The sequence below is a fragment of the Dreissena polymorpha genome, chromosome 6 (assembly GCF_020536995.1).
Source record: "Dreissena polymorpha isolate Duluth1 chromosome 6, UMN_Dpol_1.0, whole genome shotgun sequence".
Taxonomy (NCBI): domain Eukaryota; kingdom Metazoa; phylum Mollusca; class Bivalvia; order Myida; family Dreissenidae; genus Dreissena; species Dreissena polymorpha.
Window position 1 is genome coordinate 115,397,854 of NC_068360.1, and position 18,446 is coordinate 115,416,299.

At 33.7% G+C, this 18,446-nt stretch overlaps 1 protein-coding gene across 4 annotated transcripts in view; it reads left to right on the top strand.

Moving 5' to 3' along the window:
- LOC127833809 (uncharacterized) overlaps positions 1-18,446 on the top strand; it is a 104,067-nt gene that overhangs the window by 83,227 nt on the left and 2,394 nt on the right. For 2 of the 4 annotated variants that reach the window (XM_052359259.1, XM_052359260.1), the window contains exons 2-3: positions 13,670-14,533; positions 14,925-14,999. The exons of 1 other annotated variant lie outside the window; for it this stretch is intronic. In XM_052359259.1, coding sequence (XP_052215219.1) covers positions 13,670-14,533; positions 14,925-14,999 — 939 coding nt within the window. The remainder of the gene's footprint in view (positions 1-13,669; positions 14,534-14,924; positions 15,000-18,446) is intronic. One more of the 4 variants, XM_052359261.1, reaches the window with a different exon arrangement.

Here is an 18,446-nt window from a genome sequence, read left to right on the forward strand (position 1 = left end):
TCACCTTTTTTAAAGATAGGAGTTACAAAAGCCATGGACAAGTCAGAAGGGACAGAACCAGAAATAAGTGATTTGTTAAAGAGTATTGTAAAGATAGGTACGATTTCATTTGCACATTCCCGCAAGATTATGGGTTTGATTTGATCTGGCCCTGCGGCCTTGTAAGGGTTCAGTTTGAGTAGGAGTTTCTTAACACCATTTACCGTAATATTAATTGATGGCATGTTTTTATACAAGCTATTACCAAGATCTTGATATGAGCTGTTTGTGGCATTAGTACAAACGGAAGAAAATTGTTTATATAGGACTTCAGCTTTTTCTTTGGGGTTAGATTTTAAGACCCCATCATCCCTCAAAGGTGCTACACCACAGGAGTCATTTTTAAGCATTTTATGAACCCCTAAAACATTTAGTTGTCCCATGTTTATGTTCTGTTTCATCACATATTATGTTGTTCATGTAGTCCCAATAAGAATTACGACTTTTCTTTTGTATTTGTGATCTGATCTTAATTTTGGGAAGTAAAGTGTAATTTTTAGTCTTTTTCATTTTGCTATAAGTCCGGTCACGTTTCTTCATTAGCTTTTTAATGCAGGAATTCAGCCATGGTAGATGCTGCTTGCCAGAAACAGTTTTAGTTGGTATGTATTTTTTCAATAAGTGTGTAAAGACAGACTTTGAAATTGTCCCAGAGCGTCTTGACATTCATATCATTAATATTGTTTACATTTATAAAATGAATTAAACCAGTTTTAATTTCGGACCAGTTATCCTTGTCAAACAGAAGAATCTTCCGTTTCTCTTTCCAATTTATTCTAGCAGAAGATAAAATTTCAACAAAAGGGATGCAGTGGTCACTAAAACCTGGAATGACATTAACTGTTTCAGCTAAAGAAGGATTAGACAATAAAAACAGATTAAGACATTTCTTAGTGGTATCAGGTGTCATTAGATTTTTCTCCTAAAATGAACATTCATATTATTAATTTAGAATTGACAATTATCCGTACAAAAACTGGTAAGATGAGATTAAAATAACTTCTTTGAAAAGTTAAAAGGCGTTTATAGGATTTTTTGACAGCGGATTATGTCTTTGTTAACACCGAACTGCAGAATTTAATGTGCTCTTTTCCCTCGTTAATAACTTATGCTTTCAGTTAATGTATTGAACAATTCAATCAACAAAGCTATCAATTACACCGAGATAAATAACTGGTTAAATGACAATCCTTACTTTCCAAACAATCTGAAAGAAAATAAGTTGATCGTCCCCGGAAACTTCAAATGACCTAACAACGTCCCAGCAATCATTCATCTTCAAAAACATAGTTCTCAAACTAATGTATGCAATCTGTTAAATATTCAAATATTTTATAAAAACTTCATTATATTTATTCAAAACGTACTTAATATTAAAGATATATAATAAAATGTAAGTGGCACGAATACGCATTAAACTCCAGGCGTATTAATAAGAATATTGTTCCAAGATGTCTGCGACATGGACATAGTTGACACGAAACATTTAATTTCTTGTTTTGTCTCAGGCAGTCCCTTAAAAATGAAATAACTTGCATATGCGATGGCTACAGACTCAGATCAACTGAAAAGGATGTGGATTGTTTACATGCAATGCTGTACAACAATTTCATATGTTATGTTTTCATAAGTGTATGATTGTATTAAGCAATTTAAGGTAAAAAAATCCTGAGCTCCGACGGGGGATTGAACCCGCGACCTCCAGAGTGGTAGTGAAACACTCTAACCGCATCGCTAAAGAGCCTGCCCAATAGCAAGGCTGTTGGAAGTGACCATAAATCACGACACTATCTCCCCTCTTAATGTTTCAAGGCCCAGACACGCCCGCTACAGCTTGTCTTGCATCATCATGGCCCACCCAGAAACCATTAAACAGCACACACCCACTTTATGTTCGCCTCGTCGCCATTATAGTGAAGCATCCTGAGCTCCGACAGGGGATTGAACCCTGGATCTCCAGAGTGGTAGTCAGACACTAACTGCGTCGCTAACGAGCTAGCCCAATACCAAGGCTGTTGGAAGTGACCATAGATCAATACCCTATTTTAGTTGCAATAATCCTACTCCTATAAATATGAGGTCGATATACATCGACATCGTAAACGGTAGATTATGTCTTTGTCTGCAATTAAATGTGCAACAATAACTTAGTGTAATCATTAATACCAATAGATAGATGAGTTTGTTTCTTTTTTCAGATTTTGTTACGATTGCAACCATTCTAGGGACTGTAATACTGGGTAAATATCATACTTGAAATGACCACCTATATCCAAATAATATGGTTATATTGAATTGATCAGTCTTTACATGGTGATCTACATATGAGCACATTCATATTTTGCGATGATATTTATTCTCTGGCAAACAATGAAGTTTGAGAGAGCATATATATTGGAGTTGCTCTGTTGGTCTGTTCGTCATTCACTCAGTTAGTCAGTTTGTATAGCAAACTTCTCTCACATTTATCAAGTCTTAAGTGATAAAATTAAAACTTCAAATGTTTCAGATATGAAAATATTCTACCAATTTTAAACATAATAATAATCAAAAATAGGGTCTGTCATTATCTCCCTTTTTTAAATTCAGGTGAGATCTGTATTTTTCTATGCAGTGCCCAGGTTCAGTTTGACATGAAGATGCAATACATAGGAAACATAATAAATTAAAAAAAAAAATGATCTAATTGTTGCTTGATTTATTGTACACAGGTTAAATGTTAAGAAAAGAGTTCCTTGTACTGTAACAAGTACGATATTTATACTTTCAAATAAACTCAGCATTTGTGGTTTGGGTGTGTTTCTATTTATAATTAGCTAGAATACACTTTCACTAGCCCTGTGCTTTCAGGCTTAAACAGTTTCTTTCATATCTCAATTTCATTATATCTTTTATTCTTAGACTTATACATCATAATTTCTTTCTTGTCAGGGCGTCCTGATATATTTCTTCACAGATATCCTACAGAGAGCACTTGCTGTCCAGTCAAATACTCTAAGAGTAAGACTTTGGTTATTTGAAATACAATTACTATGTTATTACTCTCTACGAAACCTTTAAGTACTGTTGCAAAATAAGGAGCGTTAATTGGTTGTATCTGATTAACATTTCTATGTCAGATGAATTGACATGACGCCTGATCTATGATCGCTCCGCCCACGTGGCTCAGCGGGTAGCAAACCTAGACAAGCTAACACCAAAATGGCTTCATTGCCTATATACTGCATGTAGGTTAACGCGAGAATCCGGATTATTTTTATGGACTTTTTGACACCATATGACACTTGTATAAGGGGTTTGTGTCATTTAGTTTTTCTGCGAAAGCAAAAAATATACGTTTATAGAGAACATCAGCTAATTATAACGGGTTTTTCAGTACATGAATAACGCTCTCAAACGCTTGCGCGATGACCGAAATCGAACCTGTTATTACGTGTGATGTTGGTATTAGCAATAAATTAACACCTCTTCAACGGCATTTACCCATGTTATTTACGAAACATTTCCACTTGTGTATTTGACACGAAATAGCGCTTTAAACTGGGATTTCAGTGAAGTTTTACACGCTTTCTGACACCGAGTGTAGCAAAATCCCACATGTTATTACGTATAAAAGTGATATTAATAATATTAAACATTGCTTGTGGGACATTTTTCAATCACTATAAATGAAAGTGCAATACAGCACAATAAGTTTGGTTTTTGTCATATATAACGTAGCGCTGTATGAAGGAAAATTCAGTAAAGCTACCTGTATCAGACGCTGGCGCAGGTACCGACTTCTCCCAAGTTCGGCATTTATTGGTTATATCAGTAATAATAAATCTTATTATGTGGCATTTATCGATTCGATTCTATTAAAATAGAAACATATAATCGTTTTCACTTGTTTCTGACACACACAAAACTCGATTTATAACGGGGATGTCGTTAAGTAACGCAAAGTTGGTACCAATCTTCTCTGTTATTCTACAAGCACACGTGATATAATTCATACTTAATAATGCGTAGTTATTTCTAACATAACATTTCCAGTTTTTTAAATAAATAAATGCTCCATAAGGGTGATCTCGGTAATTCTACACATTGAAGCTTCCACTTGCTCTTGTCAAGACCGCATATCCGCGTTTGAAACCTATTCACGCCGTTTTTGCCTTATTTCATTTCCGCTTTTTTTTTCGAACAAATCAAACGAAACTCGTTGAAAAAAATGAGAACTAGGCATTCGATATCAAAGGTGGATTACAAGCGTTCATTGGTGACATCACATGTCTGCACATGTGTAGATACCGTTATTAATATAATATACCACGTGTCACCTTCTAATAACATGTATAATGGCAATAAAGTGCATTACTATCAGAGTAATAAAACACAGCACAATTTAGGCTTCATGCTGGGTTTAATTTCTCTTTAAGTAATGCAGATGAACCTCGCTTCTGTATATTAATGACCTAGTAACATTAAAAAAACTTAAAATATTATGTGATAATCAGATCGATAACATAAACTATTTAAATCTGCTAGTATATCCGATGAAAATATATTATAATTGTCTTTGACAGTGTTGACGTTCAGTTGTTCGTGGTGACGACCGCATGCATTTATACATCACTTACACTTCTCAAGATCTCTTTTTGACTTTGGAAACGAAATAAATTAAATGTCACCAACTAATCTTCGACACCGTTTAACCATTTTTAATCTACTTTTTTAAGAGGAAAACAAAAGAAACTCGCTAAAGTAAAAGTGAACCTTAACATAGCTTGTCTATAAAATGGCGGACAGTTCGTTGCTAACTAACGCGCCCGATTAATCGATCGCTGATTGGTAGATCAGTTCTTCGATAAGAACTTGATTGACGGGCGGCGGCATGTCAATTGGTTACGTGCTCAGCCATCCAAATGTAGATTTCACCATACCATAATTGCAAACTTAAAAACTATGCATAAATAGTTCAATATTGTATGATTGTATCATTATAAAAAATGTGAAGAAACTCCTGTAAATACACGATAAACACATCAACCAAAACCTTTCCTGATAAGGCCTATTCTTATAATAAATTTGAAGGATACCATAGTGTCTGTGATTTAGCTGCGAAATGTGTGCTTGTACAGGTCAGGGAGAGAGTTTTTCTAATAAAATACAAGCGAGTTACCTTTATAATGCGTTATAATTTCTGGAAAATATTTTTTTGATGATAATATACATCCCTGTCAACAGCAGGTGGATCCATTCCAAGTAGGTGAGGAGACAGAATTCTTGATGGACGATGATGCAGGTGATTTGCCTGATGAAAATGGTAAATTAAATTAGGTCATTGGTGAAAATTGTGAAAAAAAATGTATATGTATAATGATTTGATATACCAATTAGGTTTGGTTGAACTTGAATAAAATAGCAAACAGTCAATAATGTTCAAACTTATACTTATCAAGATAATTAACAGGTATTAAACCACATTGAAGTAATGACCTAACGATATATGAATGAAAACCCATGTATTAATAATCATTTCATATCTTTAGCTAATGTTATGTACTTAGCTCTAATACCTCACATGTACCATGTTATGCCAAGGAACTATAATATATTCCAAATGAAAAAAATCTATACATGTTTTCCAAATAAAACAGAAACACTTACAATAAACATTTCCACTTGATGCATATTTTATTATTTTAGCCACTTTTATCTACTTTTCTGTGTCGTATTGTGACTTATCGACCAAAATCAATATTTGAAACTAAGTTTGACCAAGATATATGAACTAAGGATATGGGTCTTACACCAGACATTCCAACTTCTTATTTTTACTATGTGTTGTAAGTCAGTTTAAGACTTCATGAGTTATTATTGCAGTATTGTTGTACGGTTTCATAAATGTGGCTACTTGAGTTGTAACGACTTTTTTTCAAAACCTAATGACCTAGTTTAAGAAACACAGCCAGATTCGAAGTTTCATCAAGACCCGGATCCTAAGTATAGAAAGATCATAAAGGGATGTAGAACTTTTTTCTATCAGAACATGTACCTCGTGCCTCAAGTAAAGACTCACGTTGACTGGTATCCGGCGCTAGCAGGATGATTCCTCTATCTGCAGCCACCCGCTGGGAACCAGCATTCATCACAAAGTTTTGCTCAGTAAAACCTGTAAGTACACAATAAGCACGGACCCAGTGGTTTAATATTTTACAATATTTCTGTTTTTAATCTGGTTATCAGTTTTATACTGTTCTGTTTCTTGATAGTCTTTTATCTACCGAGTATTATCATATGCGTTTCAAAATTGGATATGGTTATTATTAACTTACGTTTTAATAAATTGGCCCTCGTTGCAATCGTTGTGGTAAAAAGGATATAGAGAAGAAAAGGAACTTTAGCTTTAGTTTACACCACTTGTTTTTATGTTGCTCAGAGTACATAATATCAAAAACTCTACTTTTAGTTATGGCAGCCTACGTTAATGAAGTAGCAGTATTGTATAATTTTCCTATAGTGGTAATACAGAAGGTTTGACCGAGTCAGTATGTATGCACTAAACTGACCAAAAATGATTCAGCGGAAGACATTGCGTATGTTTAAAAGCGTAACATGTTTTCACTTGAGTTCAGAACATCTAACCAATCATTTGCTGTACTCTTATTACAGATCACATTGCTCTCACTTGAGCCGTTCGTGGCTGAAGACCTTTTGAAATACTCAAGCAAATTCGTTATAGGACACATCTGTTATTGCAGCCATTTTTGTACTACTGCACATAAGCATGAATCATTAATGATCAGCCTGTCACGTTGATATTTTCAGTATTCGAAAAGATGGGTCCAGATAAAACGTTGAAACAATGGGATTTTTAAAAACTTAATGGATCCCTAGCTTTTCAAGTCAAAATGTATTTGAAAGATTCAAATGTGCATTTTTTATTGAAAGCATTGACTATTAAATGGATTAAGATATTCATAATCAAGTTATTGCCATATTTAAGAAAATACCCCATTTTAACCTTTTCAGTTCATGATTGTTTTTTTAACACACTTTCGCTAAAGCTAACATAGAAGTGTTGATTAAGTGCATGATCCATTCCATTAATACAACTCATAATTAAGTTAGCTTGATTGTACTTTTTAAATATATTGATATATATTAAAGAAATCACATTTGAAACAAATAATATACTTTCCCGATGATGATTACCAATCGTACTAAATATTAATATAGTAATTTTAGACAGTTTACAAATTGTGTTATTCATGGTTGTACTATGTTTTATTCATATAACACTATCCACATCTTCAGGCACTCTGCGTTCAATACAATAAGGTTTTGGTTTAGTTGTGTTCAACTCAGTTAGGGTTTTCGCCGTTTTCAACATTATTTCAGTTATACTAAGGCTGTCGGTTCATCAACTGGAACCTTTCCTGGGTTTGCTGGTTAATCAATATTAAGTGCACACATGTATGTCAGTAACGGAATACCAGCGAATCACCTTCTAACTGCGGTCGCAAATCGGACAATCTAATTATTATAGACTCAATTAATTGAACAGTTTGACACATTGACGGTCATTTAGTCACAATGGTTTCCTGTGCGTGAGTACGGTGACATTGTTAAGTCAGCATTTTTATTTACTATGTGCATAATTGATTAAGACAGATGAACGTTATCAACGTATAACTATTTTTTAAATGTCTTATTCAACTAGAGCTTTGTCACAGATGTGACGTATACCCCCACATGCAGCATTGGCACAGACTATTGTGCATGCTATCAAATGGTTGTGAACATTAAACGTACAGAGTAATTTTAAAATCTCAAAATGAATGACATAGTTATGGCCGGCCATTTTTGACCTTTGAACTAAAAGTGTGACATTGATGTTGTAGATATCGAACTAATTCTTTAGTATGACACGCCTTGCAATGATTGTGGCTCGGACAAGCTTATTTATGGCCATTTTTGACCTTTGAACTCGAAGTGTGACCTTGACCTTGGAGATATTGACGTATATCTTTCGCGCGACACACTGTCCAATGATTGTGAACAAATGTGCAAAATTATTTTAAAATCTCACTATGCACGACATAGTTATGGCCCGGACAAACTCATTTATTGCCATTTTCGAACTTTGAACTCAAAGTGTGACCTTGACCTTAGAGATATTGGAGTAATTCTTTGACGCAACACACTGTCCTATGATGGTGAACAAATGTGCCAAATGATTTTAAAATCTCACAATGAACGACATAGTTATGGCCCGGACAAGCTCATTTATTGCCATTTTCGAACTTTGAACTCAAAGCGTGACCTTGACCTTGGAGATATCCACGTTATTCTTTCGCGCGACACACCGTCCAATTATGGTGAACAAATTTGCCGAATGGTTTTAAAGTCTCACAATGAAAGACATAGTGATGGCCCGGACAAGCTCCTTTATTGCCTTTTTTGACCTTTGAACTCAAAGTATGATCTTGATCTTGGAAATATCGACGTAATTCTTTCGCGCGACACACCGTCCCATGATGGTGAACAAATGTGCCAAATAATTTTACAGTCTCACAATAAACAACAAAGTTATGACCCGGACAAGCATTTGACCTTTGAACTCAAAGTGTGACCTTGACCTTGGAGATATTGACGTAATTCTTTCGCGCGACACACCGTCCAGTAATGGTGAACAAATGTACCGAGTCATTTCAAAATCTAACGATAAATGACTTAGTTATGGTCCGGACAAACTTTCGGTTAAAAACGCACTAAGTGACCCCGTGACATAGTTTTTAACGTGGCATGACCCATATTAAAACTTGACCTAGACATCATCTAGATACAACTTCTGACCAAGTTTGGTGAAGATCGGATGAAATTTTCGGGACAGACAGACCGACAGACAGACAGACCGACAGACAGACAGACCGACAAAGTGACTCCTATATAGCCCCCATTACCAGTAATGGGGGTATAATAACTGCATATTAAGCAAACATTCATGAAAACACTTTTACATTTAGTTCGTAAGAAGCAAAAATAAGTGCAATGCTGATACATTTTATTACTTTGCAGATATCAGTGTGGCCATACCACGTGGTCCGTGACGTCATTTTGGCTAGCACGACAAGTAGAAAATTGTAAAAATTGCCTCCGCTAAGAAAATTCAAATCCACGTAAGTATCTTATTATTTACTCTATTTTGACGAAATTAAGCGCAGGCTATGGGTAAAGTTAAGCACTATTCCCGGTTATATAAATATTTGACACCAGATGAGTAGTTTGGTCTATCATTCGAGGCAAATGCCTAGTTTTTACGTTACAATGCACGCAAGCACGACAAGCACAGTTTAAATCTTCCAAAATATCCGTTTTATTCATTTTTGCAGTGTACTAATATATGCGGACGTGAATTATTCTATATAAAATGTGTTTTGTCCGAAAACAGTATCTTAAAACACCATCTAATGACATTTCTAATGAATACCAACAATTTGGCAAACACGACAAGCAACGAAATTAAAGGCAAGCACGGCAAGTCGATATTCGGCTAAAACGACTAGTTGTTATAAATTATGTTTCTGAAGCGATGTTATTGTCGAGTTAATAAACAAAAAATATAAATAGAATTCCAAAACATTTTCTTGACCGGCACATAAAACACAACAAATAAAATAGCTTCGAAGCTGTCTTGCACAAGTGCTATACAAAATGTGTAACCTTCACAAAAAAACAAGCCTCGGAATCTGATAGAGAGACTATATGTCTGACAAAAAGTTCCAACTTAATCTGGCGACTGTCTGCCACACCCTTCTGGATTCTGGTTTCAATTTAATCTTTCGATTTCGATGAACAATCCACAATAACTCCACTATCGTAAGAACGAACTGATTGCTATAAAATGGCGCATTTGACGCAACATATCGACACATGTTTCTTTGATCGTTGTTTACTTTTTTGAAAGATGATGACGTTTATTTGCACTTGTATTTTTGAAAGGATAATATTAGTAACATTTGGTTAGTAGCATATTGCTGAACGTTTTGATAAAACAATCCTCAATGCACACATATAGATTCATAACAAGTGAAATATTGATCGGAGTTGCAGTTAACTTGGCTTTCGATTGATCCTACTGTTGGTTATGTCAATGTTCTTTCCAACTGTTAAGGTCATTGCAAGGATTAAACTGTACTGTTGTTAACGTTGATTTTTATTGCTTTAACATGTAGATTTAGTAATGCCCATTGTCTTGTTGTTATGTATGGTTAAGTGGATGAAATATTTGAAACAGTAACACACATGACATATACATTTCATGTATATGATTATAATACTCTAATGACAGCACGGTGAATACAGAATAAAAATGCATATAGATTTGATATAACATATTGTATGTTTTCAGATACACAACATGGCGGCAGAAGCGCGATATATATGTGCTATATGCGCCAGAGGATATAAGCACAGACGCAATTTGGTATATCATGAAAGATCACACGTTGGGATGTTACCCTTTAACTGTCGCGGGGCTGCATTTCCATCTAGACAACAATAACAGAGACACGGGTCATTGTCATTTTGCGCTCTCGAGCGATAGTGTGTGAGATATGTAAGCACAAGACAAATACTCGGGCGCATATGCGAGAAAATCTGAAAACATATAGTGAAGACAAAACACATGTCTGCAGAGTGTGCAAAGCCCCCTACAAAACTATCAGCTCACTTTGTAGGTACTACGGGCATAAACACAAATGACTTGTAAAAGGTGGTTTCACCTGTCTGTGATTCATTTGTGATTTACCCGTGATTTAAAAGTTGTGATAATAGCTTTATCATCAAATCTCAGTCATAATTTACATTTGAATCTTATCAGTTTATACCATGATGTTTACTTGTTGCGTTTCTTTATTTTTATTGCATTTTATTTTTTGTTAGCGCTACAATTATATTATAGCAATAGTGATTTAGTTTGTGATTTACGTGTGATTAAATGATGCCATTTTATATTGTTTCATTAATAAAAAAAACCATACAACATACACTGCGTAGTGTGCATTTCTGAAATAAAATGAATGAAAACAAAACAAATCGGTTCAAAATGTATGCAGATTCCATGTAATTGGTTCTCACAAAAAGGGAGCAAATCTTCGTTGTTCTTTAACTGCATGGATGAAATCACACGAAAAAAAGCAAAGTCAAATGAGCATTTGTGTTATATTAAACATTACTTTTATCCCAAAATTCTCAATTATCTCTGTCACACGATATATAAAATGAAGTATTATCTTTTGTCGTTGGCAGTTGAAATATTTGATAGTTTTCGAACATTTTAAGAGTTATACAAACAACGTTTGACTCAATGATGTTTAAAGCTTTAATCAATTATTTGTAAGCAATTGTGATCGGATTTACAAAAGCGACAAGAAACACATAACATTAACATTTATTTGACTGAAGTAAATATTCAGCACTTCCATTACATTAAGTAATGGACAAATTAAAACACACATTATGCACATGAATAAATATATATTTAAATGTCTGTTTTATCTCAAGTCAAGCTACTTGATTGCAATCCCTCAAAAACAAGGAATTCTACAGAAAGGGGGTATCTGATTAAATTTCTTTCATGTCGAGTCCAAGTCTATAAGTAGGTAACAACTTGCTCTCGCTTCTTCTCGCACTATCCCACCGTACTCCTAATGTTCACCTAGCAACAGCATTTCGACTGGGACTGTGTGATGAGTAACATTATGTGTGTTTTTGTATTCATATTTCACTTTATTGAATATTTCATCTTTGGTTTTGATCGAGGATTACATCCACGTTGGGCATTCGTGTTGCTGACGTCTTGTCTGGGAACGCTTGCTTCGCTTTCCGAGTTTGAGTGTTGGTTTTTGGTCTCATTATTCCTACAAAGGAAAAATAAATATTGTACGAAAACAAAACATAACGTTTTAATTATACATGTAGTTCAAATATGAATGTGTTAACAATGTTAATTTTTCTTTTGTTTATTTAAAGTTTTATCTTGTTTTATTTACATCACAAAAAAGATAGGTTGGTCGGCATATTTTAATTTGACACTTTTGCGATTGTTCCAAATATATAGTCAACATGTTTTCTGTATATGAAAACAACTTGGGAAAAAGCAGTGTAGTATATCATCATAAAGTGACTATAAACTATAAAAGGCATATTTTGACCGCACAAATATGTTCCGTATGAATGCATACTTGTTTATACGTTTTACCAAAAACTGTACTCGGTAATATAAATACTAAATTGATTATCCTTCATTCCTCATGGGCGAAGAGTCTTAGTTATGGTTACATCATGTCTGAATTTCGATTCAGTAGTCAGCAGATTGAGTTCATTTGTTCTGTTTTAAAATCTTAAACACGTTACTTTATATACATTATACATGGCTGAACGCACACAGGACAGGGCACAACATCTCACAAGACAGTAAATAGACACGAACTATTCAAGGGTCACACAGATTTCATTAATTGATATATTATTTGACAACATGGAAGTTACCAATTCTCCACTTAAAAATACTAGTCGTTTTAGCCGAATATCGACTTGTCGTGCCTGCCTTTAATTTCGTTGCTTGTCGTGTTTGCCAAATTGTTGGTGTTCATTAGAAATGTTATTAGATGGTGTTTTAAGATATTTTTTGGACAAAACACATTTTATATCGAATTATTAACGTCCTCATATATTAGTGCACTGCAAAAAGGAATATTGAATAGATATGTTGAAAGATTTAAAACGTGCTTGTCGTGCTTGCGTGCATTGTAACGTAAAAACTAACAATTTGCCTCGAATGATAGACTAAACTACTTATCTGGTGTCAAATATTTATATAACCGGGAATAGAGCTCATATTTTCCCATAGCCTGCGCTTTATTTCGTCAAAATAGAGTAAATAATAAGAAACTTACGTGGACTTAACGTTTCTAAGCGGAGGCAATGTTTACATTTTTCTACTTGACGTGCTAGCCAAAATAACGTCACGGACCACGTGGTATGGCCACACTGGATATTAGAACAATTTACTCATGAACGGTATGAAAAGAAACTAGACAGATCAAGTTACGTACATCAAGTTAAGCCTTTCGTTTTAAATGGCCTGCAGTAAAATATTTCCTATCCAGGTAAAGTTCCAATCTCTTGCACGACGGTTACATTACTGTATGTGAGAGCAAGGAACGACAACTCTGCGTGGAGATTGGTAAAGTTCGTTTACTAATGTGGTGAATGCTAAACTATAGATGTTCCGGGATTTCTGTTGTAAATTGTCAGATTTAACAGTGCCTTTAATGAAGTTACATTTTGTGTATCGGTTTGTGTATTAAGAACAGCCGATTACCTACAAATTATACGTAACATCACATTCGTTAAGCGTCCGATTATTATTTTGAAATCGAAAGTACTTTCGATTTCATATAAACATTTAACAGGTATATGGAGAAGCAAGGGAATAAATATTAACTTAACCGAGAAGACTTATATTTAATTTCAACGCGAATTATAGAACGCTAATATTATGTACCGAACAATGCAATAAAGCTATTTAGTAATATTAACATACACATAACAATGGCTGAAGGAGGAAATATCGATGCAGGTGTTGACGTGTCAAGTGACATGACAGGAGATTGTATTGTCATCCGATCTTGCGAGCCGTGTATGAGAAAGAAATCTGCAAATACAGCTTCTGTGATCTGCAAAGTGTGCAACGAACATCTGTGTGGTCCGTGTAGTCATCTTCACGAAATATATAAACCTGGAGAACATAAGATGGTTGTCATTGAAAGTGTGAATTCGACCCCTGTTGAGGTGAACATGAAAGGTATGAATATGTGCCAAGAGCACGGTAAAAAGATCAAGTTTTTCTGTGAAGACCACTCAAAACTCTGCTGCAATACATGTTCATTCAAACACAGGAAGTGCGACAACGTCGATGAACTGGCCAGTATATCAAGCAAAGAAGGTCAAGAACTCCAACACTTGAACAAGACGCTTCTAAAACTTGAGAACGAAATTGCCTCAATCGGGGCGGAGTGTAAGCTATCAGAAGATGTATTGAGTGAGACCACTGCGAGCATTGCAAAACAGATTGATGAAATGAGGGGTCGTATTATCGAGCTATTTGATAAGGCCAAAACAAAGATGATTGAAGAGGCGGATACTTTTAAAGCGGATGAGATGAAGCGTTTAGGCGAAATAAATAAATCTTCTTCGAACGTGAAGGAAAACATTAATGAACTGCTTCCGGTTAGTTCTGCTCTTGTCGAACATGGAACACCGCAACAAAAGTATATCATGGCCAAAATTATCAAGGAGAAAATAAAAGATATAACAAGCAATATAACCGAGCAGCGAAGCAAATTTGTCACTTCAACTGTTTCCTTAGACTTTTCAAAACAGTTATTATCTCTTCTTAAAGAAGAAGGCATTATAAAACTGCAAGTAGAGCGACACCATACAGGTTTGTTTCCTTAAATTGTGATACAATAACAACGTTGTGCTAAAAAAATACACGTCCGATAGTCGTGTTTTTTTGTTTTTTAGTTTTTACAATGTCAGAATTTTTAATGGTGATTAGGATTCACACAAATCGTGGTTTGTTTAAATGTAATGTGAATCGCTTTGGCATAAATTTATCAAATTGTCACACCTTTATATTGTAATACAGTTTCTTATCTTATACTGTTATATTTCAGTCCGTTTCACGTTGACCAAAACCAATCCCCATCATATATTATACACACATGTAAAAATATTATTTACTACTGTCGATTCCATTAAACTGCATGCTGTCTCGGACTTTGTGTGGTTTTGAAATATACATGTTCTATTAATAGTTTTTTTTCTTTCAGATGTTGTGCAAACATATTTGACGGAAATACAAGAATCTTCTGAAGTTAAAGCGGAAACAACAAATTTAAATAAAGGTATGCGCGTATGTGTAAACACTGACATTGAGTCACGCGATGCATATTTAAACAATACAGGCAATGTTCAAAGATTGACGAATTATCAATGGTCCAACTTTTGTGTCCAATTTTAATACATAAAAGAACTATTTTAACAAAGAGCAATATAACACTACATACGTTACTCAATTATGTTTTTACGAATTATCATAGTTTTTATATTGATACACTTAGAAAGCGTTACAAACTTGAAAACGATTGAATACATTATTTTCTTGTTAATCCTTTCAAAATCGTTGTCAAAGCGTGATTTGTCTACAAACTAAGATATGTTTTTTCTTTTCACAATCTCTTGGAGTTTGAAACAACAGTTGTTATACTCAATTATTAAACAATAAAAACGCACTTCATTAGTGTCAGATAACTCATCTAAGTACATTTACTCATTGAACCATTTGTCTCGTTCAAATTACCCTTTAATTTTGTTTTAATTGTACATATCAATATAAATCACAATCGGGAATTGAAGTGCTACGAAACTTTGATTTAAAATTACGTGTATTGCCCGGAACAACTTTCTGCGATCACTATGTGTGCAGATACTTTTAATGTATGCATTGTGCAAGAAATTACCATATGCGCTCGCTTTTTTTGTTTTTGTTAAATGCTGAAAAAAAGATTTTTTCTCAGGCACTGCAACTACTTTTTTTAATGATTCGCTTCAACATGAATGATTTTCATTATTTCGGACAATTGCAACTGGTTTTAAAGGTGAAAATGATTCATTTGTCGGTATGTCGAATTGATACGCTATCGACACAACGGACTATATCTCATTATTAACTGATGAGTACACAACATATAGGCTTTGTCAGCTTTCGATGCAGTTGTTCGTTAGATGTCCATTCTCTATCCGATAACTGCCATATATAAAGCATACAAAACGATTCATTCAGAGCTTTATATAATAAAATGTTTCAGAACATTCATAAATTTACGACGTTTCACCTATACATATGGAAGATCAGCGCAATATCAATCGTAGCTAGTAGCATTGCTTTTTTTATCAATCGTAGCTAGTAGCATTGCTTTAAAACACGTCCATAAAATACTGGTGTTTTCATGTAAAATAGATTATCTATACAAAATTCAATTCACAGGATAGTTGTTTGTTCTAAGCCGCTTATTTCGTTTCGTTGTTTTTTTCGTCAAACAAAAGCATGCTAATTTTGGAACTGAATCAGTCGAGTCTCTAAGCGAAGGATAGTAACATGTCCAAATAGCATATTAAATGTACGTTTATGAGTAAGAAAAATATGTTTGTAACAATGAACATGAAACTTCGTTCGAAAAAAAACACATTAAAATTTATATCAAAAGCTGGAACGCGTCCAAACTTCATGATAACAGTCAGCAAATATGAGAAATATCCCTCTTTACGTAATTTTATCAAAAGGAACTTGTACAAACATATTATAAATACTAGATTATAAATTAGTATTTACATTATTGATCTGATATTATTAACATAGTATACTTGCTAATAACTAATAGACGATCAAATATTGTATGCATACGTCAGAAAAATATCAATCCGCACTCCCCATTGTTAATAAAAAAAGGTAAAGTTACAACTGCTTTTTCGCTTTACCATTGTTAATAAAAAGGTAAAGTTACAACTGCTTTTTTGCTTTATTTTATGAAATAAATATCTTAGGAACGACTTTTTTATTTTGTAACCAAAAGTATTAAAATATACTCATATGAGTCATCACCTTACAATTTCTATGACATCTATAAATGGAAATGGGTGAAAACTTGATTCATTTGCTTATTTCCCCTGGCTAATTTTTCCGCAATTATGAGAATGATAAACGTATGCGACTTTAAAGTCTCTATAACGCTCAAAATCAACGAAAATTTCGAAAAGTATTTCGTAAAATAAAATTGAAACCTAAACAATCAGTGTTCCTTATAGTAATAGCCACACTTTCAACGCTAGATGTGGTATGATTAGATAAATTATTGTAGATACAAAATGCTCGTTTTTATTTATTTGTGGACACAATAAATTCCATGCTAATTACTTGCGAATATATCTTTACATACGACACACGAACACTAAAATGGTACCATGTTAAAACCATAATAAAAACCAGCATTTTGTATCCACAAACATCTATTTTACCAGACCACATTTGGCGTTGAAATTTCGGCAATTGCCATAAGGAACAATGATTTTTAATTATTTAGCTTTATTTAACGAAATATTGTACGAAATGTTCGTTGATTTTGAGTAGTAATATATTATACTTGCTAATAACTAATAGACGATCAAATATTGTATGCATACGTCAGAAAAATATCAATCCGCACTCCCCATTGTTAATAAAAAGTTACAACTGCGTTTTCGCTTTATTTAATGAAATAAATATCTTAGGAACGACTTATTTATTTTGTAACCAAAAGTATTAAAATATACTCATATGAGTCATCACCATACAATTTCTATGACATCTATAAATGGTAATAGTTTTACGGAAAAAGATGTACGTGTATTATTTATATTTATGTTGTTATTTGCTGATGACATTGCATTATTTACCACTAATCCAGAATGTCTACAATTGCAATTAAATTCAATCTATCAATACTCATGTAAATGGGGATTAAAAATTAATATAAACAAAACTAAAATCTGCATATTCGAAAAAAGGAAAAGTAATTGTACATTTAGATGGAATACTAATCAACAGGCTATTGAAATTGTTGATGAATTTGGTTATTTAGGCCTAAAACTACACTACACTGGTAATATATCAAAAGCAATTAAGGCAAATAATGAACAAGCCTTAAAAGCTTACAACCATTTATCGTCCATTTTTTTGCAAAGTTAAGCTGGATATCAAAACAAAACTTTCTCTGTTCGACTCCTTAGTGGAACCAATTATTTTATATGCATCTGAAATATGGGGAATTTACAACATTGATGAAGTTGACAAACTTCATTTTAAATTTTGTAAAACTATTCTTGGTGTGCGCTCACAGACTTCTAATGCCGCTGTCTTAGGCGAACTAGGCAGATTTCCTCTCTCTATTATATGCAAACAACGGGCACTTAGTTACTGGGTTAAAATAAAACAAAATCCTGAATCTCTTATGCACACTGTTTATAATGAACAATGTAATCTTTACAATGATTTTATTATGGATAATAATAACAATAACAAAACTCTGTGGTGTGCCTTTGTAAAACAACAATTAGAGCATCTAGGACACGGACTTTTATTCAATAATTTTATTAACAATTTTAATTATTCAAATGATATCAACCAACTTTTAAAAGACCAATTTATCCAAAATTGGCACGATACAATATTCAACCAACCGAAATTAGAATACTATAGAATGTTTAAGACTGAATTCGCGTATGAAAAATATTTAGATTGCATCAATACTAAAAAT